The sequence below is a fragment of the Hylobates moloch genome, unplaced genomic scaffold, assembly GCF_009828535.3.
Source record: "Hylobates moloch isolate HMO894 unplaced genomic scaffold, HMol_V3 SCAFFOLD_3, whole genome shotgun sequence".
In the NCBI taxonomy this organism is placed as follows: Eukaryota; Metazoa; Chordata; class Mammalia; order Primates; family Hylobatidae; genus Hylobates; species Hylobates moloch.
This window is the reverse complement of record NW_026652278.1, coordinates 142,859,568-142,881,744: the sequence shown is the minus strand read 5'-3', so window position 1 is coordinate 142,881,744 and position 22,177 is coordinate 142,859,568. Positions and strand designations below refer to the sequence as shown.

At 40.0% G+C, this 22,177-nt stretch overlaps 1 protein-coding gene across 6 annotated transcripts in view; it reads left to right on the top strand.

The window, feature by feature from the left end:
* The first annotated feature begins 412 nt into the window (after window positions 1-412).
* The window catches only part of GATB (glutamyl-tRNA amidotransferase subunit B), a 76,961-nt gene continuing 55,196 nt past the window's right edge, over window positions 413-22,177 (top strand). For 2 of the 6 annotated variants that reach the window (XM_032148286.2, XM_032148273.2), the window contains exons 1-2: window positions 417-659; window positions 2,556-2,706. In XM_032148286.2, the coding sequence (XP_032004177.1) occupies window positions 484-659; window positions 2,556-2,706 (327 nt within the window). In that variant the 5' untranslated portion in view covers window positions 417-483. Of the gene's footprint in view, window positions 660-2,555; window positions 2,707-22,177 lie in introns of all 6 variants that reach the window. The other 4 variants (XM_032148290.2, XM_032148280.2, XR_004247096.2 and 1 more) reach the window with 3 other exon arrangements.

The following is a 22,177-nucleotide window of genomic DNA, read 5'->3' as shown; positions in this document are numbered from 1 at the left end:
AGAACTGAGCCTGGCATTACGGTAGGCATGCTAATAAGTATTTGTTGCATTAACGCACAAATTGCTGAGTGAAGCAGGAGAGTAGACAGAGAATGTAACGGATTGGGTTTGGGGGCTGAGGAAGTCTCTGCTGAGATGTCAAGGTCATTTACTTCCCCTTGCAAGGTTAACTGGGTTATAAAATCCCGGCCACGCTTCTTAGCACCAAGCACCACGCGCTTACGCTCAAACTCATACACACGGTCAGAGCCACAAACCTCTCCAACTCCCCGCTAGGAGGAGTCACACCTCCCCACCCAAAAACCCTCCCACCCTCTCCTCTCTGCCGGGTTCCGGCAGGCTTAGAATCACAATGCTCGCCGGGAATAGTAGTCTTCCGGTCCGAGCCTATAGCGTTTTTTAATACATTTGCAGAACTACGCTTTCCAGGAAGCCTCGCGGCATAGTGAGGCTGCGTCACCTGACCAAGACTCTGGAGTTACAATGGCGGCGCCCGTGCTGCGCTGGGGCAGCGGTGCAAGACGTTGGGCTTTCGCCCGGGTCGACGGCGGTTCTTGCCACCGAAGAGGAGCTCCGACTGGTTCCACATCCAACCGGATTAGGGGACAGAGCTCAGTGGCTCAACAGCCCCTCCACACGGCCCAGAAGCCGAGGAAAGGGTATTCTGTTTCATACATTTCTGCCCACCTGTGAGGTGGAACTGCAGGACTGGGGAAATAATGACAATTACGGCCCAGCTTCTAGACGTTTTGGCTGACGGGAGGGCGTTGAGTTATAACCTGGAGCCCGAAACCTAAATAAATGCACAAAATATCAGCTCCGCCCCCATATATAAACCACTGTTTTCAAATAGACGTAGGTGGGGAATTCGCGAGTGTAAAATAGCGAATATTTTCTTGAAGGGTGCACAGACAGAAGAGTGGATTCGGTCATCTTACTAATAGCACTAGCAGTGGGGACAGTGACACGAGAAGCGGGATCATATTTAGCGGATTTTATTTAGCGCTAGTATGGGCCGGCAGCGTTCTAAAGGTAGAAAGGGAGCCTTTACCTACAAGCTCTTGGTAGTGGTGGGTTATTGTCATTAGTCAGAAAACACTAGCTATCTGTGCAGGCGTTTTATGTTGAATATGTGTGACTAGACCTAGGAGGACGCAGCCAAAAGAAGAGATACTCTCCCTGGTTATATGGAGAGTTTTGCTTATTTGGCTAGATATCCCCTGAACAGTTGTTTATGCTTCATTATGTAAAAATTAAATAGTTTCTCTTTAAATACAGAAACATGTGGCAAGTTTCTAATGTTTTGTTTATTCTTTGAGACTGGTTGGTATTATTTTTACTTTCAGTTGGAGGAACAGAGGGAAATTGTCCGGAAAGAAGTATTCAGTTTTGTATTCGTTTCGTGAATTAGATTGTTTCCTTGTGAATGGAAAGTACATTTTTTCTCTCATGCAATGGAACTGCAAAAATACTTTGAATGATGCTTTGCTGCATGCAGAATTTCTAATGAGTTCTTACTTTAATTCCCCTCCCTTATGGGCTGTGTTTTCCAAACTTTAAAAAGAAGGACTTATTCTTGCATTACTTCAGATATAGAACTTTATGTGTTGAAATGATTGAAACAAAACAAAATGAAGTAAAATATGTATATACATACACACACACACACACACATATATATATATACACACACAAAATTGCTTGGGAGAAGAGCAGGATAGGAACATACATGGATTTCATAGGGAATAAGCACATTTTTAAGGACCTGGAGAGGCCTGTGTACAGACCCAAGAGAGTAGGACTGACCAGATAAGAGAGATTATTATAGCATTTAACAACTTCTTAGATTTGATAGCAAATAAGCATAAACAAACAAAGTAACCTGAAATTAGGTCTCAGGAATTGAAAGTAATTTGGGGGACCAAAAATATGCCGCATCAGATGGTTTAATGTGGTGGAGTTTTGCAAAATTTTTTCAAGAGTATCATTTAGTGGTGATTTATTATATCTGTGTCTCTCTGGTTATTATACATGCAAACCAAAACATGGTTGAGAATTTCTTTTTAAAAAAGAGACGTGGAACTATTTATCATTATTTCTCTAGTAGTAGAATGTTGCCATTTATGTTAATTCTAGATAATGGGGGAAGATCAGCTTTCTTCATTTACTGAGTGATTACTTGATAAGGTACAGTTAATTTGTTAAATGCTGCTTTTCACTGAAGTCAGCCGAGCAGTTGTCACCTGATACCCATTTCTAAATTGTTTTAAGACGCCAAATTGTTCCTTTCTCTATTGCCTTCATGTTTATATCATCAGCCTCCTGATGCCATGTTGTAAATAAATTTTAGTTTGCCAATCTCAGTGTAGGTGCTTATTCTGAATTGTTTTTTATTTAGTCACTGATAAAATATGACACATTTTTAATGTGAGGATATAACATTGTAGTAAGTTTAAAACACATATAGGAAATTAACATTTGTGGTTTAGACTTATAAAAATTCATTCATGGTGATAAATATAATTACATCTTAACCATTATCTCTTTCTTCTTAGTGAACACAAATGGGCTGCTGTGGTAGGTTTGGAAATTCATGCCCAGATTTCCTCCAACTCTAAACTCTTCTCTGGATCTCAAGTTCGCTTTTCAGCACCTCCAAATTCTTTGGTTTCTTTTTTTGATGCATCTCTACCTGGAACTTTGCCGGTAAGATTCTTATTTAGTCCTATTTTCATTAGAAAATGTTTATTTTATATAGAACATGGAAAATTATTTTCTTGTTTTAGTAACACAACTCTTTGGAAATACTTATTTAGGGAATTTTGGGTGAAGCGGGATATATTAAATGTTTTCTAAAGACCCATCTCTGTGATACTGTTTCTAAGTCTGAACATATTCATACACGTATTCATCCCTTCACAAACATTTTAGCATGCCTACTAATACCAGACATTGTGCTTTGAGCTGGGTCATAAAGATGATCCTTGCCTTTAAGGAGTTCAAAAACTAGTAGGGGAGATGTGTCTTATAAACAAAGAGAGGACAGTGTGATTCCTTCTTTGAAGGTAATATGCAGAGGATGGTTATGAAACCCAGAGGAGAGACAACTAATTCAGTAAAAGAAAGGACTATTGTGAGAAATTGAAGTAGGGGTACATTAGGTTAAGGAAGGGTTAATGAAGAAGTGGTGGCCTGAGCTATTTGAGAAGCCCAAAAGAATTTAGGCAGATAAATGAAGGAGGAGGAGGAGTCAACTCAAAGGAAGCAGCGTATATCACATGATTTCACAGTGTAAGGCCAGTAATGATTGTGATTATTGCAAATTAAGAAACACTCAATAATGTAGAAAACAGCCATAATATGCAGTGAGTTAACTATTGTACTCACTTAACCACTCATTTTTACTTGATCCTATGGAATGACTGGGCCCAATATACTCATCAGCAAGACTTTTTGCATATATTTTTAGATAATTGGTTGAATTTTTAAGAAAAGTATGAAGGGAACAATGTAAATGTTTTAGCTAATAAACAGCATATGGTCTGTCCAGGACGTATAATATCAACTGTGTTTGAGGTTTCCTGCCATATTTGGAGGAAATGTGTATCCATGGTGGTGACAAAGGTGGGGAGGGGCAGACATTGTCATGGGTGAATTCCATGCTCTCAAACATTTAAATAAGAGTGGAAGCTGGTTGAGGCCGGGCGCAGTGGCTCACGCCTGTAATCCCAGCACTTTGGGAGGCCGAGGCGGGCGGATCACAAGGTCAGGAGATCGAGACCATCCTGGCTAACACAGTGAAACCCCGTCTGTACTAATAGTAAACTGCAAAAAATTAGCCGGGCGTGGTGGTGGGCTCCTGTAGTCCCAGCTACTCGGGAGGCTGAGGCAGGAGAATGGCATGAACCTGGGAGGCAGAGCTTGCAGTGAGCCGAGATCGCGCCACTGCACTCCAGCCTGGGCGACAGAGTGAGACTCCGTCTCAAAAAAAAAAAACAAAAAACCAAAAACAAAAACTAGAAGCTGTTTGAACTGAGCACTGGCAGGCTTGCAGAGGCAGAGGTATACTTTTCTCAGTCACTGACCAAAGTGGAAGATTCTGGGCAGTGCCTCCAGTATGCCTGCCTCACTCAGCTTTGGTTGTATTGGGGCAGCATCTTTGTCTTGGAACTTTTCTCTTACTCACGTTTTCTGTCATGGAGGACTCCCATCCCTGCAGACCATATCAAGGATCACCTTTGATTTGCTGCTGGGTCCCTCTGGGAGAAGATAGATGTGGAGGTGTGCCCTCTTTCTCTGTCTCTGACTTAGAGATCTATCTACGGAAAGATTTTTTGTTTGTTTGAGAAGAGTGAATTTTTTGGTTATAAATATATGACATGTTTTTTGGGCAGAGATTCAGATATAGTAGAAATACAGTAATATTTATTTAGACAAGTAAAATGGAAGGCAAGTTGTCATAACACCTCTAGATTTTCCCTTCCAGATTCAAAACAGTTTTTTCCTATGTGGTAGTTAATTATCAAGAGATTAGGCATAAGCTCTGGGTTCCTCCTAGGTTTTTCCAGCTGTGAATGTGATGGCTATCAGGCCATACTTATTATAGTTCATTTTAGAAACAGATCCATTTGCAGATAAGCATGTTTTCTGTAAATAGACTCTCCAGCTGTACCTAAATTTGGTCAAAAATTAGACCAAATTAGAAAAATTCAAAATAATTAAAATGCCAACATTTTAATTGCTTTGTAAAACTTGTCATGCACGAAAAAAGAAGGTGCTTGTTCACTGATAAGCATATCAATAACACAGTGAAGGTGTTTGGGACATTTGAGTGTTGAGAGAGAGCTTGGCTTACATTAATTAAATGGCAGACAAAGTCTGGAAATACAGTTTTGTATGAGCTAGGATTTGTTTTCCTCTTCAGAGCCTACAACGCTTATGGTTTAAGTAGCCTAAATGGGTTATTCTATAGACAGAGCAGATCTACCTCTTTTTCAGAAATGTTTCTGCCTTTAAGGGACCTCATTTAGTACGTGAGCAACATTATACCCAAACTCACAGAGTTAAGCATTGTCACTCAAAACATTTCAAAATCTTTTGATTTACCTCTAAATAGATTTAAAATACACTAAAACCTTTAGACAGTTGTCCTTCCCCTAAGCCCTATGGAGATGTATAGACATGCTCTGACAGCCAGACTCTGCTTATAACTCCATTTATAGGAAACCAATAATTTGAGAATATGTTTGTGCTTCCGAGGATTTTAGTAGAACGTTATGTTATTGTTTTGGTCAAATAAACCAAAAGTATAAGTATGATTCATGATGATACTTGAAACTCTTTCTGCCCAAGGCTTATATTGCTCCCTTCTCTCCTGCTGCTTCCCTGCCCTCTACCTGGCTGATTGTGCCTTCTCACGTGGCTGTGTTCTGCCACTCAGCCCTGAAATGTTGGTTTCCCATGCCCTATCCTTTGGCTCTCAATTCTTCTGTTCCGTGTATTCCCCTGAGTAATCTTTTTACCCTCAAACAAAGCTCTCATCTCTCTTTTAGGCAAGAAACCTATATCTATTGTGTCCTACTATACATTTCCATCTGAATGATTCATAAACATCTTAAATTCAGCGGTTACAGTGTTAAGCCTGTTATCTTTTCTCCCCAAAGTTTCACTGCCTCCTGACAAAAGAATAAACCAACAAGGGAAAATATATATGAGAAGAAGCAAAAATCAGTGGGAAAAGGATAAGTTATTTAACTGATGATTTTGGAATTGGTTAGCTATTTGGAAAAAAAGTATCGTTCATTTCACACATCAAAACAAAGTTCATATATATATAAGTTAAATGTCAAATTAAATCCAAAAATATCTAGGAGAATATTTGTTTGTCCTTGGGTTGGGGAGAAACTTTGTAGGCATAAAAGCAAGAAAAAACAGCTAATTAGGCAAGATGGCAATTTGACTACTTTATTTGCCCAACATATATTTATTGACCTAGTAATTCTTTTAGGAATCCATCCTTGGAAAATAAACATGTGAGCAAAGACTTATATGCAGAGATGTCTGTAGCAGATCAATTTTTAAAGGTAGAGAATTGGAAGTAACCACAATTTCTCAGTGATGGGAGAATCATTGAGTAAATTATAATACATCAGTACAGTGCAACATTATGAGGCCACTGATAATGTTTATAATAGACTTTTAGTGACATAGGAAAATGCTAAAGATAAAAATTCTAGTGAGATGAATAGAATTTTCATGCAGATTACTTAATCTTCTTTGCATCAGTTTCTTATAAAATGGGGATACTTGACTCATGGGATTTGTGTGAGAATTAAATGAATCAGTACCTTTAAAACACTTAAAACAGTAATTGTGTGTAATAAGTGCTCTTATTAACAGATAATTAACAAGTAATAACAGGTAATTAATTAAAAAGTTCTTAATAATAGGTAAGGTAAATCTTACCTACTAGCATACCCATAATGATTGGCGGCTTTTATCTTTACAAAGGCTCTCCTGAGTTATTGTGCACAGTTACATTGCCAGTGAGAGCAAAAGTAAATGCTACACATAACAATTGGTCACTTAACCTTGATTTCACTAGTTAAGTGATCTGCCGACAGAAACTAACCTGGGGTTCTCATCACCTCAGAGATGTATAGAGAATTAAGTAAATAATAAAAACCAGTAAAAACTAGTATATTGGATAAAATTATTTCTGAATTAGAAATAATTACTTTTATTGCAGAAAAGAAGGCTTATGAGCTTTTTCTATCTGTAATTATTTGCAGTGTTTCTTTGGTTCAACATGGTATTGGCTCTTGATTTAGTAAAAAATTAGGATTGTTACTTCAAACAATTGTGATAATGTATAGTCTTTCTGTAGACATTTTATTCTTCTCTGTCGGTTGTGTCTTCATTCACTCAGCTGGCATATATTGGATGCCTACATTATGCTAGCCCTTGTGTAGCTCTAGTGACACAGTTTTGAACTTGGTAGAAGATAGATAAGGGTGTTGCCCACATGGAGCATGAACAAGCAAGCAGGCAGTTGCACTACCTTTTAATAAACATGTTAGTCGTGGAAATACAAGGTGCTTGAGGAGCACATAGGAAGAGTATTCAACACACATATAAGGAATTGAGGAAACTGGCCAAGTAAAAAGTGAATAGGATGTACAAAGACCAGACGAAAAACAATGTGGCTTGCTCTAGAAACTGAAACATTTTCCATGTGTTGTAGCATAGAACTTGAATATGGGCATTGCAAGAGGTGAGGCTAGAGCAGAAAGCATAGCCTGTACCATGTAAGCCCTCATAAGGGGTGTTGTTCCCATTTGTAAAGAGATAAGAAGACATAAGGAGAGTGCAGGGCCAGAAACTCCAAGGAAGTGAGTGTTTTGCGAAGGAGGGAGTACAAGAACGTTGGATGCTACTGAGAGGTCAAGTAAAGTGAGGACTAGGAAGTGCCCATTGGATTTATTAAGAAGGGTATCCTTTGCAAGAACAGTTTGAGTGGGGTGATGGAAACAGAAGGTAGGTGATAGTGAATTGAGAAATGTCATGGCATGGAGGAAGAAGTGAGTGTGGGCAACCGTTTCAAAAAGTTTTACTATGAAGGACAGCAGAATGCAGCAAGTGAAAGGAGACATGGAATCAAGAGAAAACATTTATTGGTCATGTCTTAATATTGGAGAGACTTGGGAATGATTAAATGCTGATGAGTTATATAGTCTATGATAATGTACACTTAAAATGTGTTTAAGAGGATAGATCTCATGTTAAGTGTTCTCGCTGCAATAAAACAAAATTTTTTAAAAATGCCGATGAGAAGGAACCAATGAAGAAGGGGTGAAGACAGGAGAGGCTTTTGATTAATATGGCCAACTGAACGCATACATTTTAATCCATCCTCTCTGTAACCCGAAGAAACCCCACTGAAATGATAGTGAAAGAATGCAAATACGATAAGCCTACAAAAGAACGGGAGAGGAGACAAGAGTGTGTGAGAGAGAGATGGTAGGTGGAGGAGGGCCTCACTTTGCAGAGGATGCACTGTGACCTAAGTGCCTGCAGGAAGGGACACTAGCCAGACCTGAGATGATGTATCCTACACAACCTCAAAAACGCTCAGGATGTGGGGGTGTCAAGTATTGTGGAAGGCTGGCTGAGGTGAAAACAAAGGAGTTGAGTCAGAGTCTGAGTACAGTGCAGTGAGATCTGAGCTTCTCTGCCTGACCCTGGGCAGCTTCCCCCTGTCTCTTGTGGTTACCCCTGGTGTCACATGGCTTTAAACTACCGTTACTTCTGTGGCCCCAGGGGATTTTCTTGCTTGCTTTGAGCTTGGCTCTGGGCATGTACACATCTGTGTATTTGTAAATTTATATGTATATATAAATGTATGTGTGTATAAATAGAATACTTCATTTCTGTCTCCTGCCTCCATCTTCCTGTTCCCCAGCATGTCTGGAGCACACCTGCTGTCTTGACCAACCCCCTCCCCATTCTGATTAGTAACCCTTATTCTGTATGTTTTTTAGGATCTTTTTATTTTCTTATTTTCCCTCAGTTTTAGGATTTTATGGAAGCCCATCATAAATCTTGAGGATGAAAAGGTCAGCCAGCCCATTTCACTGCTTATAGGCAGGATTACAGCTACACTAAGGACAGCATTCTTTGTTTCTATTAGTAGGGATTCAACTTCACTCAATATTTTGACCTAGTAAAATCTCTTAACTGTGGCGCAGAGTCTTCCTTAATTTATTAAGTAATTATTCACCTATAGATCTATAGACAGGATCTTAGGTTGTTTGCTTAGTTATTTCGTATTTAACAATATCATTCCAGTTTTTCTACTTGTAATACTTTGTATATGGATGTGAAATGGGAAGAAAAATAAGAAAGACAATATATTTGTTTGGTAAAATGTCATGGGATTTACAAGTCTGTTTCATAATTGGCCAAATAATATTTCCAGTAATGGTGAGATTTCAGCAAAGAATCAAGTTTGTTTGAAATTTTTGCATGTGCAAACCCATGTTTACACATACACACACACACATTCACTTTTTGTCATCGGAAATGCTTGCCCTCTCCTGGTGTCAGTTCCCACGCAGGAGAAAGAGGAGAGGACACCGTCGCCTCTGCCGTAGGAATGCTCAGTGTGGCACAGTAGATAACTCCTGATAATCAGGCTGCACTACAATTCGATTAATAAGAAATGAGGAACTCTGCTCTTGTTTTGCTTGTCTGAAAGCTCTTATCTGTGTGTAACACAGAACTCCCTAGCAACTGTGAATGCCTCTTGTTTCCGGAACTGGGGGAAAGACCATAAAAGCTGTTTTTCACACATGTGTGCGAGAATATCCTCCTCTTTTCTCAGGATCAGCCTGTCTTAAAAAAGCATTCAGGGCTTTCCATATCAAAGGTATTTAGAATTGGCCCTGGAAGCTATGGAATGAAAACAGGAATGTTGTTTACTACATTTTACAAAACTTTCTTTTATTCACAAGAGTGCATACTATTATTAGCCAGAATAAGGGGAATGAAGAGGGAAAGAAATATGATGTGAATAAATATGATGTGATGCCTGCCCTCTGGGAACTAACAAACAATGTGAATGCTGTGCTTTCTGCTAGAGATTCATTCTGGAACATATGTATGCACATTGCAGCAGAAGGGGTCTTGCCTCCTTGAAGAAATGGTGATGTGAACCCTTTTCTAAAGTACTTTGGAATTAATTTATTTTTTAGATTCCTTATGACAGATTTCGTTCAAGCTAGGTAAATCTGCAGCATTCTGACTGAACATAGAAGATATTGGTGATAACTTTTGTTTTGAAGAACCTACTAGATTTAGAAACCCTTGACTAATCTAGGGAGCATCAGGCTTTCTGAAATGCTTTTCTGACTCTTAATTCTGAACATAATTATAAAAGTTGTTTTTAACTCAAAATGTAGAAGTGAAACAGAAATTGAAGATAGCATCATTAGGGAAAAGTCTTTAAATACATACATTTATAATCAGATCTATATTTATCTCTCTGTCCATTCACACTTAGATGATGTTTAGCTATTTAAGAAGACAAAATGTGACCATTTTCTATGAAATTTCTTTCCATTTCAATGATTTGCTTTAATATAATCTGAAAGATTTATAATTGTATGCTCAGACTTGCTTCTTGCCAGTCACTCTCCAAATCACTTCTATAGTTATCTCCATGCTTTTGAGAGTGAGGTGTTGCAGGGATGAAGTGTTTTGTACAGTGACCCTTGTCACCCTAAAAGAGGTATGTGTCTGTGAGCTCATACCCACAAATGTGGAAGGTTCCTTTTCAGCTCTCACTCTGCTGATGGTCTAAACCTGCCTTATAACTTAGTTAACTGGATGTCTCCCATGAACTCAGTGACTCATGACAATGATGACTTTCACGTTCAGCAGGCAGCATGATCTCACCTTCCTCCCTGTGGGAAGCATTTGACTCCTTCCCTGCCATAGATCTTTTTCTAACTTTCAGTGGGTTCTTGAAAGCCTCTCTCTTCACAGCCATTTTCACTTCCCCACCTCTCTACCAGTTTTGCATGCAATATTCCCCACCTGAAACCTAACCATATTAATAATAATGCTTCTACTATTTTTATTTTTTATTTTTTTTAGAGACAGGGCATTACCATGTTGCTCAGGCTAGTTTCTAACTCCTGGGTTCAAGGAGTCCTCCTGCCTCTGCCTCGCAAAGTGCTGGGATTATAGGCATGAGCCACCATGCCTGGCCTCTACTTTCTATCAATATGTATTTGTTTCATATAGTTGACTGAACATCTTTTTATGTTTTATGTATGTTGTTTATAAGGATTTCTATGTTTGATTATAAGCTTCTAAAGAGCAATTCATGGATCTTTCTTGGGCCACTTGACAGTACCTTGCATAGAACATGTGTATAGCACCCCTAGTAAATATTTCCCTATATACTTGCATACTCGTGCGTACACACACATGAAGCATCCATATGAAAGGATTTTCCTGTCTAAAACCGTTTAGCTATTTTTTAAACTTCTTTATGGGTCTCTTGTCCTGCCTGAACATAAGACAACCTTTTCTTGATTACCCAAGCTTATCAGCAACATCAGTTATTGCTCAGTGTTGTAATGGTGCCTTCAAGGTCTATTGAGGTGTGTAAAGCTTTTTGATCCTACAGTAAATCGCTAAAGATAGCCATTGTTTTTAGGTTTCATATTACGTTGTTTTTCCCTGCTTTTATAGTTATGTGTTCCTCACCATGTTTTTAAAGCTGCTGTCAGTATATTTGGCTCTAGGAATCCCTTGCTCATTTTTCACTTCTCGATGATTATTTCTGATTAGTTCACAAAGTCAGATTATCACTTTTGTATATATAAATAAGAACAAAGCTCTTGAGTAGAAACCTGTCCTACAAAATAAAGTACATGGATTCTATGAAAGCTATTTAGCATCATCATGTGACACTGGAATAGGAAGAGGTCCTGAAAATCATTCAGTTCAGTCCTTTTAATTTACAGATGAGAGAACTGCTGTTGGGACTTGCCCATGGTCACACAATTTCTTAACATTCCATTCAGATTAGAACCAAAGTTTCTCACTTCCAGTTCAGCAGTTAGCTCCCAACCTGTTCCACTATAGTTGGAGTTACTGGAAGTCAGATTTATGTAGGTGGCTATTATTTTACAGATATGTATATATGAGTATACATCCAAAAACATTAATCTCATTAACAGATGTATGTGTAATATGTTTATAGATGTATGTCCACATGCTTATACACATACAGAGGCATTGACTACACAGCACTGATGCTGGTTGTATGCACCATGTATTATGATGCCCTCTAGGTGTGAGATCTAAACCTAGGGAGGGAGCAAAGACAAGAGTGCTGAGTCAGAAGAAGAAATGGATAAAGGAAGTCTCACCTAATTAGTCTCCAATTCAGGGCCCTGTGCATCGGATTTCCCCAGACTCACCATGAAGAAAGCACTCTGTCTATGGGCAACTCTTAGCTGTACATATCACCATGCGAATAGCGGTCACGGGAAAATTCTTTTAGGATCTTTTCTCTAGGCTTCATTCTGGCCGGTTTTCTCTACACTGACTTCTAGTTCAGTAATTTTCTTTATAGTATTCACTCTTTTACATATCCATTGAGGTTTTTAGTTCACTAGATCTTTCAATTACAGAAATTCTGTTTTTCTCTTTTAAATTTCTCTAGCCTTTTGAAAATATCTTGTTCTTTTTTCATGTATTCAGTTCTTTATTTCTTTCATAATTTTACAGCTACTTATTTTATAGTCTGTATTCAGTAATTCCATTACCTGAAGTTCTTGAGTGATCTTATTATGCTTTTTGCTTAACTGCTGATTCTAGCTGGCAGTGGATTATTTTCTGGTATATTTTGTAATTTTTTTATTATGAAGCCATATCTGACAGGGCTTTATTAGTGGGATCTTGTTGAGAGTGCATCTCTTTAAAGTGCTTTTGCATTGGCTTTTGCCTGGTGCTCCAGGTCTAAGCCAGGGCCATTTTCCGTATTTACCTCTTAGCTTAGGGGCTTCTGGACCACAGAGTTAGTACATCTGACCCCAAGCCTGTCTGAGAGCAGACTATCAATTCTTAGGGCAGACTCCCATACCCCCTGTCCCACTGCCACCCACCAAAATCTAAAATCTGGCTGAAACTTTACTAAGGTTGAAACCTTATAGAACGGAGGGGATGAAACAAAGGCTGTGAATATGGGTGACTCAGAATGGGGCAGGGAAGGCACCTTTAACCTCTCTCTGGCCCCCTTGCCCTGTCCCATTAAGATATCCCTCCTAGCCAGGTGCAGTGGCTCATGCCTGTTATCCCAGCACTTTGGGAGGCCGAGGCAGGCGGATCACGAGGTCAGGAGATCGAGACCATCCTGGTTAACACGGTGAAACCCTGTCTCTACTAAAAATACAAGCAATTAGCCGGGTGCGGTTGCGGGCGCCTATAGTCCCAGCTACTCAGGAGGCTGAGGCAGAAGAATGGCATTATCCGGGGAGGCGGAGCTTGCAGTGAGCCGGGATAGTGCCACTGCACTCCGGCCTGGGCGAAAGAGCGAGACTCCGCCTCAAAAAAAAAAAAAAAGATATCCCTCCCTTCCCATTGTAATTCTTCTGTGTTGTTGTGTATGTATTGCAGTTCACACTAGTTAGGGACAAGATTGGTGAACATCCCAGTACCTCTTATCTGTCCTCTCATCACAGACACAGATCAGGTGACTGAGCTCTTTCCAAATTCCCGCTAGATGTGTAAGGATGCACTCTCTCACCTGTTGCCTTTAAAGATGATCATTTTCCCAAAAAAAAGCTTCATCCTTAATAAAATGATTCCCTTAACCTTTGTGTAGAAATGATGATGCCATCTCACTCCTCCTAAAGAACAACAAAAAGCAATATGATGGTGTTGACAGGAGCAGCTGGCTCTAGTGGGAGAAATCAGTGAGGAAATTGAGAGTTCCCTTTCCTCTCCACCCCAGCCTTGGCGAACCTGAGGGACCTTGTCTGGCCTCCCCCTGGGTGAATTTTCTGGGTCTGCAGAGCATCTCCCTGACTCAGCAGTGTTTCTCAGGAGCTTGGTGTTCCTTTCTTAGTAATGGAAGTCTCCAGGCAGCTTGCTCATCTCCCCGCAGATTCATTCCTGAGCAAGAAACTGCCAGTATTGTTTGGGAAAGGCTTTTTTCCCATTTCCACATCCTTTTATTGGTTTGTTTTCCCTCAAAAATATGCACGTGGATGATATATGGAGCAAAATAATAAGCCCTTATTAGAGAAGACAGTATTATACTTAGAATTATTAACTGTTCAAAATGAATTTTGTACACTACTGCAACCAAAAATCTGTAATGCAATAGTACTACTCCCTTATCTGTAGTTTCACTTTCTGTAGTTTCAGTTACCCTCAGTGCAGGAGAATAAGATATTTTGAGAGAGACCACATTCATATAACTTTGATTACAGTATATTGTTCTTTATTATTATTATTGTTAATCTCTTGCTGTGCATAATTTATAAATTAAACTTTATCATACATACCTATGGATAGGGAAAAAAATAGTCTCTGTCAGACTTGGTACCATCCGAGATCTTAGGCGTTCCCCAGGGGTCTTGGAACCTATCCCTCATGGATAAGGGGGCACCCCTGTACTGGAAAGAGAGGTAGAAGTGTGCAGAAAATAAAGTATGAACACATTACCAAAGATGCCTGGGAGTACAAAAGCTTAGGAGTCTTTTGGTGATATAAATATGTAGTAGTCCAAAAAAAAACCTAACAGTGTTCTGTGACACTATTTTTGTCTCTGCCATTCAAGTAGCTCATACAGGCTTTGTTCTGGTGATTTATACTAGAAGCCTATAATAAAAACGCAGCCTGAAATCATGCAGCTGGGTACCATTCATTTTTCTTCCATGGACAGTTCTCGAACTTAACAAATTACAGCAGGCCTGGCAAAGCTCTTCCTGCAAAGGCAATACATGCCTGGCCATGGCAGCTGCCCTCTTGGGTTTCTTCTGCTTTGTGGCATCATTGGTGATGCTGCGGGGATTGCTAGATGGTTTTTATGGGTACATCATGTACTGCATAATGACATTTTGGTAACAGCACACTACATATATGATGGTGGTCCCATAAAATTACAATGGAGCTGAAAAATTCCTATGGCCTGGTGATGTCATAGCCATCTTATCATCATGGCATAATACATGACGATATGTTTAGATACACAAATACTTACGGTTGTGTTACAGTTACCTACAGTATTCAGTACATAACATGCTGTACAGTTTTGTAGCCTAGGAGCAACAGGCTATATCCTATAGCCTAGGTGTGTAGAGGGCTATCCCATCCAGGTTTGTATGAGTACACTCTTATGATGTTCATACAACAGCAAAGTCACCTAACAAGGCATTTCTGAGAACATATCTCCATTGGTAAGTGATGCACGACTGTACTAGGAAAGAGTTTCTAGGAAGATATTGTGTAGTTTTAGTGGGTCAATAAAAATAACACTCTCTTCCTGTCTTGAGTCAGAACCAACTGAGAAATCAGCACAGAAGTCAGACAGATGGAAATGAACATACCAGCTTTATTACAGACAATAGCTTGATTGAAAAATGCAACGTGATGTTTAGCCACATGCTTTTTAGTACCTGCTGCCTCTGTTGAACTCAGCTCTCCAAAACTGCAGGCTTTTCACTTGTAGAGGACGAACTTGCTTCTGCAAAAAGCTTATCATGTGGCCAGAGTAGAGCCGACTGTCCCGTCCTTGTGGGCATGTTGATTAGGAAGAACTCCTGCAGGCTTTGTCCTGATAATTTATACTATAAGCTTCTATAGGAATGCTCAGCCACAGGGCCAACCCACTCATGTGGTTCCATTTCCCAAAGTCACTTGTCAGAAAAGTCACTCTTTTGGGGACAAGAGAATATGGAGTAGAAAGCAAAGTCCTGTCACATGGAAACCTAGGGGCAGGGGAATGACTGTTGCCCAAATTCTGCCCTCAAAAGCATGAAGCCAGTGTCACGTCATGTCTGGGAGTAGATGTGAGAAGCTCTTTTTGGGTGAGTCTTATGGAATTCTTTGTTTATACTGCAAGTAGACGCACTTGTCATCTGAGGCCATTGGCTTGGCCTTTCTTGGCCATTTTTATGTGTGTTTGCGGCTTCACATGTAACATTGTGGGGAGAGTCGGCTATTTTCTACGCGGCGGAATCTTGGGGAGTTTTTTTCCTCAGCTCTTTTAAAAATCTTGGCAAAGTTAGGAAGTCATTTTGCCATTGGCATACCAGAGATGACAAACGTAGGCTTGGTGATTCTGGCATGGGTAGGTAGTCAGGCTGGGCTCCTCTGAAGAGCATTCTGTTCCTCATGGCAGAGGGTTCTTGCTAGTGAGCCTTTGTGTTCCCCAGCCTTTCACCACTGGATGCATCATTATAAGGACTGGAGCTGGGGCAGGGAGAATAACTGGGAATCAAAAGGCATTAGTGCTGCCGGGAGCCTTAAAATAATTCCATTCTAAATTTTGATGCACGAATCTCCTTTTACAAGTATAGAAGCAAGAAGCGTAATCAATCAAGGGTCTTTGTCATGCTTTGCAGCTTTCTTAGGAAATGCAGACAGGCAATAATAATGTGATTGTCAATAGCATTTTGAATTTTCAGTGATATTTGCCAACTCATAGGCCATCCCAATGAGCAAGGTCAGGGGCTCCAACCCCAGTTGATAGGAGAGGAAACTGATCTTACTGACTTATCCAAGGACACAAGGAGGTCAGGAACCCAGCTAAAAATAGAAGTGAGAATTGCCTGGTCCCTATTCTTAGTATAAGCACCAGATTACATTTGCTTCTGCAATACTTGCTAATTGTTCATTTCCGACAAAACTTAGCAGGGAGTTTTTCCTTTATAGCTGGTTGTAAACATTTAGGATGCCTGTAGTCACTCATAACCTCTGTTTGCTTACCACAGCCAGCTAGCTATCTTATTTACCTTATCTCTGATTCTTTTTCATTTTTACATCTGTGCAGAGAAGTTAATATATGTGAAAGCACTTCATACACTCTCAAGTAGCACGTAAATTTTATTTGGTGTTATTATAATACTTGTGTTAGTCATTTTTACACTGCTGATAAAGACATACCTCAGACTGGGCAATTTACAAAAGAAAGAGGTTTATTGGACTTACCGTTCCACCTGGCTGGGGAGGCCTCACAATCATGGCGGAAGGTGAAAGGCATGTCTTATATGGCAGCAGACAAGAGAAGACAGCTTGTGCAAGGAAATTCCCATCTTTAAAACTATCAGATCTCGTGAGACTTACTCACTATCACGAGAATGGCACAGGAAAGACCTGCACCCATGATTCAATTACCTCCAACCAGGTCCCTCCCACAACATGTGGGAATTCAAGATGAGATTTGGGTGGGGACACAGCCAAACCATATCATTCCACCCCTGGCCCCTCCCAAATCTCATGTCCTCACATTTCAAAAGCAATCATGCCTTCACAACAGTCCTTCAAAGTCTTAACTTATTTCAGCATTAACTCAGAAGTCCACAGTCCCAGCTGTCATCTGAGACAAGGCAAGTCCTTTCCACTTATGGCCTGTAAAATCGAAAGCAAGTTAGTTACTTCCTAGGTACAATGGGGGTATGGCATTGGATAAATACAGCCATTCCAAATGGGAGAAATTAGCCAAAACAAAGGGGCTACAAGCCCCATGCAAATCCGAAATCCAGCATGGCAGCCAAATCTTAAATCTCCAAAATGATCTCCTTTGACCCCACGTCTCACATCCAGGTCACACTGGCTGATGCAAAAGGTGGGTTCCCATGGTCTTGGGCAACTCCACCCCTGTTGCTTTGCAGGGTACAGTCTCCTTCATGATTGCTTTCATGGGCTGGCATTGAGTGTCTGCGGCTTTTCCAGGCACACAGTGCAAACTGTCAGTGGATCTACCTTTCTGGGGTCTGGAGGAAGGTGGCCCTCTTCTCACAGCATGGTACCCTAGTAGGGACTCTGTCTGGGGGCTCTAGGGGCTCTGACTCCACATTTGCCTTCTGCACTGCCCAGCAGCAGAGGTTCTCCATTTTGACCCCGCCCCTGCAGCAAACTTTTGCCTGGACATCCAGGCGTTTCTGTACATCTTCTGAAATCTAGGTGGAGGTTCCCAAACCTCAGTTCTTGACTTCTGTGCACCCACAGGCTCAACACCACGTGGAAGCTGCCAAGGCTTGGCAGCTTCCACCTTCTGAAGCAACAGTCCAAGCTGTACCTTTGCCCCTTTTAGTCACGCTGGAGTGGCTGGGATGCAGGGCATCAAGTCCCTAGACAGCACACAGCAGGGGCACCCTGGGCCTGGCCACAAAACCATTTTCTCCTAGGCCTCCAGGCCTGTGATGAGAGGGGCTACTGTGAAGACCTCTGATATACCCTGGAGACATTTTCCCCGTCTTGAGATTAACATTCTCCTTCTCATTACTTATGCAGATTTCTGCAGCTGGCTTCAATTTCTCCTCAGAAAATGGGTTTTTCTTTTCTACCACATTGTCAGGCTGCAAATTTTCCAAACTTTATGCTCTGCTTCTTTTATAAAACGAAGTGCCTTTAACAGCACCCAAGTCACCTCTTGAATGCTTTGCCGCTTAGAAATTTCTTCTGTCAGATACCCTACATCGTCTCTCTCAATTTCAAAGTTCCACAAATCTCCAGGGCAGGGGCAAAGTGCCACCAGTCTCTTTGCTAAAACCTAACAAGAGTTATCTTTGCTTCGGTTCCCAACAAGTTCCTCATCTCCATTTGAAACCACCTCAGCCTGGACCTTATTTTCCATATCGCTATCAGGCTTGGTCAGAGTCATTCAACAAGTCTCTAAGAAGTTCCAAACTCTCACATTTTGCTGTCTTCTTCTGAGCCCTCCAAACTGTTCCAGTCTCTGCCTGGTACCCAGATCCAAAGTCACTTCCACATTTTCAGGTATCTTCTCTGCCTCACATGGCAGCAGACGAGAGAAAAGAGCTCGTGCAAGGAAATACCCAGTTTTAAAACCATCAGATCTCGTGAGACTTATTCTCTATCACGAGAGCAGCGCAGGAAAGACCTGCCCCCATGATTCAGTTACCTCCCACTGGGTCCCTCCCACAACATGTGGGAATTCAAGATGAGATTTGGGTGGGGAACAGCCAAACCATATCAGTACTCATGTTTTTAACTTTGCATCATTAAAATGTGAGCACAGATACTTCCACTTCATAGTGGCCAATAGAGTTGGGCTGGGAGTGGCAGTGGTAAACACTTACATCATACTATCCTGACATAACTTAGGATGGCATGTATTCACAACAGTATGAGTAACAATTAATGAGAAGTTTTCAGTTACAGATGTCTTTCAGAGAAGCACAAATTGATAAATATACATGTACATTTACATAGTGAGGCAACAGAATGGAAGCACTGATAGAAAATAAGACACACATACAATTTGGGGGAAGCTAAAAGTATTTTCAGCTAGAAAAGGTACAATGGGGGAAAATTATTTTCCTACCAGTTAAAAGAACAAATCTTCCTTTCATACTCTTGGTTATGCATGTATATGGTGTCTATTTGCAGGGTTTATATACTTTTCTCTAGATACTGTGGAATTCTCTTAACAGATTTTGGTTGCACCATACTTGATTACATACACAAGGGCCTTAATATATCCCATAGCTTAATTGAATCTATGGCATAGGAAAGTTTAGGTAGATAGCTTTAATATGTAATGTTTTCTTTCTAGAGCTGATTTTCAGCAGCAGTGAATGGAAGTGGCAGGATGTGGGGTTTACAAGTCAGCATTAGTTTCTTCTTTTTTTTTCCATTAGGTATTGGGGTACAAGTGGTATTTGGTACATGAATAAGTTCTTCGGTGGTGGTTTGTGAGATCCTGGTGCACCCATCACCCAAGCAGTATAGACTGCACCATGTATGTTGTCTTTTATCCCTTGCCCCCTTCCCACTCTTCCTCCGAGTCCCCAAAGTCCATTGTATCATTCTTACGCCTTAGTCTCCAGTCCCATCCAGGTCATTGCAAATGCTGTTAATTTATTTCCTTTTATGGCTGAGTAGTGTTCCATCATATATATATATATATGACATCATGGCACTTCCTCTCTAAATATCTTAGCAGCTATCTCCTAAGAATAAAAATGTTCACTTCTATGATCACAGTATGATTATCACACTCAGGAAAGCTAACGTTGATGGAATACTGTTATTTAAAACATAGTTCATATTCAGGTTTGCACAGTTGTCTCAGTATTTTCCTTTATTTTTCCCCCAATAAAAGATCCAGTCAAAGAGCACCCATTGCATTTAGTTGTCATGCCTCTTTAGTCCTTTTTCTTTTTGTTTCTTTTCCTTTCCTTTCCTCTCTTTCTCTCTCTTCCTTCTTTCCTTTCTTCATAACATTGACAGTTTTGAAATGCCCAGGCCAGTTATTTTATCTTACTATCTATTCCTAAAGCAAACGTAATTAAGGAAATAGGGAGTTTGCCCTATGAAAGTTTGCGGTTTTTTCTTTCTTTCTCTTACGAACCTCCATGATTTTATGACTTACTAAGAAGCCTCTAAGATGATGCTATATGCATTCCTATTGGATATATGAAATTAAAGGTAGCTTTTTCTTCCTAAAAGTCTCTGTCCTGATAGACTCTTCCAAAAGACTAACTTCTCAGGACATTTGTGAGGCTGGTGAATATATAGCAGGTGCACTTTTGACAGAATGGCATGTGTCTCTAGGAATTTGTTTCTGATATTCATAGGCCTGTTTCATACCTGATCCTGTATTCATATCAATAGTGAATACTTAGTTGCATTTCTTACTTAGAGTTTGGTTGGTTCAAGACAGTTGTTTTGTTTCTTAGCAATAGTCAAATCTTTCAACTTAATACTAATATATAAAGAAGAAAGTAAATCTCATTCTGATCATTAGAGCTTTTCAGTCATGAAATTAATGTTTCTTGTTACTATCACTAATACCTCTTGAGTTTCAGTGATGTGAAATAGTTTGTCATTGCATCAGATCTCTCCAGGTGTAGAGTCTGATGAGTAAATTTTAGGACACGTCAGAAAAGACTGGACAGTTTCAGTATGGGGCAAATCTAAAATGAATGAGTTTGTGTTTTAGCTTTTTAAATATTAATATAGTTTTTTTAAAAAGTTATAAACAAGAGGAAGACAAATATTCAGAGATGAAGTAGGAGAAATCTTTCTTCACTAAAGATCCTGGCCATATTCTAAAGTTGTATTCAAAAAGAACAATATTTTTGATTGTTTGTTTGGTTTTGTGTTTTTACTTGATTCCCATGTCCTTTATACATCTCTTCTTCATCAATTCTCATTGAATTTCAAAAGTAGCTACTAGCTTAGAAGACAGGAAGTTACAGATGTGTGGCAGGCAAGAATGAGACGGGAGTAAAAATTGGCTCAGTTAACTGGTTTGTAACTTCAGCCTGTTGGAAGCTCATTTCTTTTAGTGCACATGGGAGCTCTTTTTGGCCATGGGAAAGCATACAAGGTTATCCAGGAAATTTTTGCTTCATTATAAAACAGAGAAAATGAAGTCATATAAGCTCTCGGAGACATTAAGAAATATGGTCTCTGTTCCACTGGAGATAACACAAGTAATTATCACAAAAGGTGTTGGTTATCATTTAAGGGGGAAATATTATGTTGACATAATTTCAGCATCTGTTTTGCCTTATTTTGGATTATAAATCCAGACTAATGGATCTATGGAGCTGTTTAGCCCTTTTCTCATCAAATTCCCATGCCTCCTGGAAAAGTTTACATATGAAAGATTCAGTTGAGATAGGCACTTTGCATTTAATAACACTTTCATTCTGAAACTAGTATTACTAAGTGTCTGCTATGTGTGAAGTTGTTTTATTTAATTCATAGAACAATCCTGCCAAATAACTATTCTTCCCTAAACAGATAAGGAAAGTGAGGCCTAGAGAGGTAAAGTAATTTGTACAAGATAACATGGCTAGTGTGAGGAGTGAGATTCAGATTGTTCTTTCTGACTAAGTTTTGTCCTAGTTCATCAATTAGTATAAGTCTTCTCAGAGATCAGGTTAATCACCAGTGAGTAATGCCAGATTAGTAACTGTCGAGAATGTTGTGGGAACAAGGAATAGAGACCAGTTAACCCACACACCCAGTCTTGTCTTTTACTAGCCGCCAACCACTGTAACCTCCCTATCTAACATGGCTAACTGGCCAAGTATGAGACTTCACAAATGTATGCTGTAGTAGTTGGGCCATTGGCCTCCAATCCCGAAGTGAAATCCAAGCAAACCAAATTGTTATCATGGGAGAGCTCTTTTCATCCAGGTTAGGGGTGGACCTAGGACTGATGTAGGCCAAAGGCTTTTCTGTCCTTTTTCTAAAATCCCAGAGGTAAATCTCAGATCTTAGTATTCCAGTGGTCCATGGAAAAGCAATAAAGGGCCGGGCATGGTGACTGAAGCCTGAAATCTCAGCACTTTGGGAGGCTGAGGCGGGCACATCGCTTGAGCCCAGGAGTTCAAGAGCAGCTTGGGCAACATAGCAAGACCTCATCTCTTCAAAATATAAATTAAAAAATTAACCA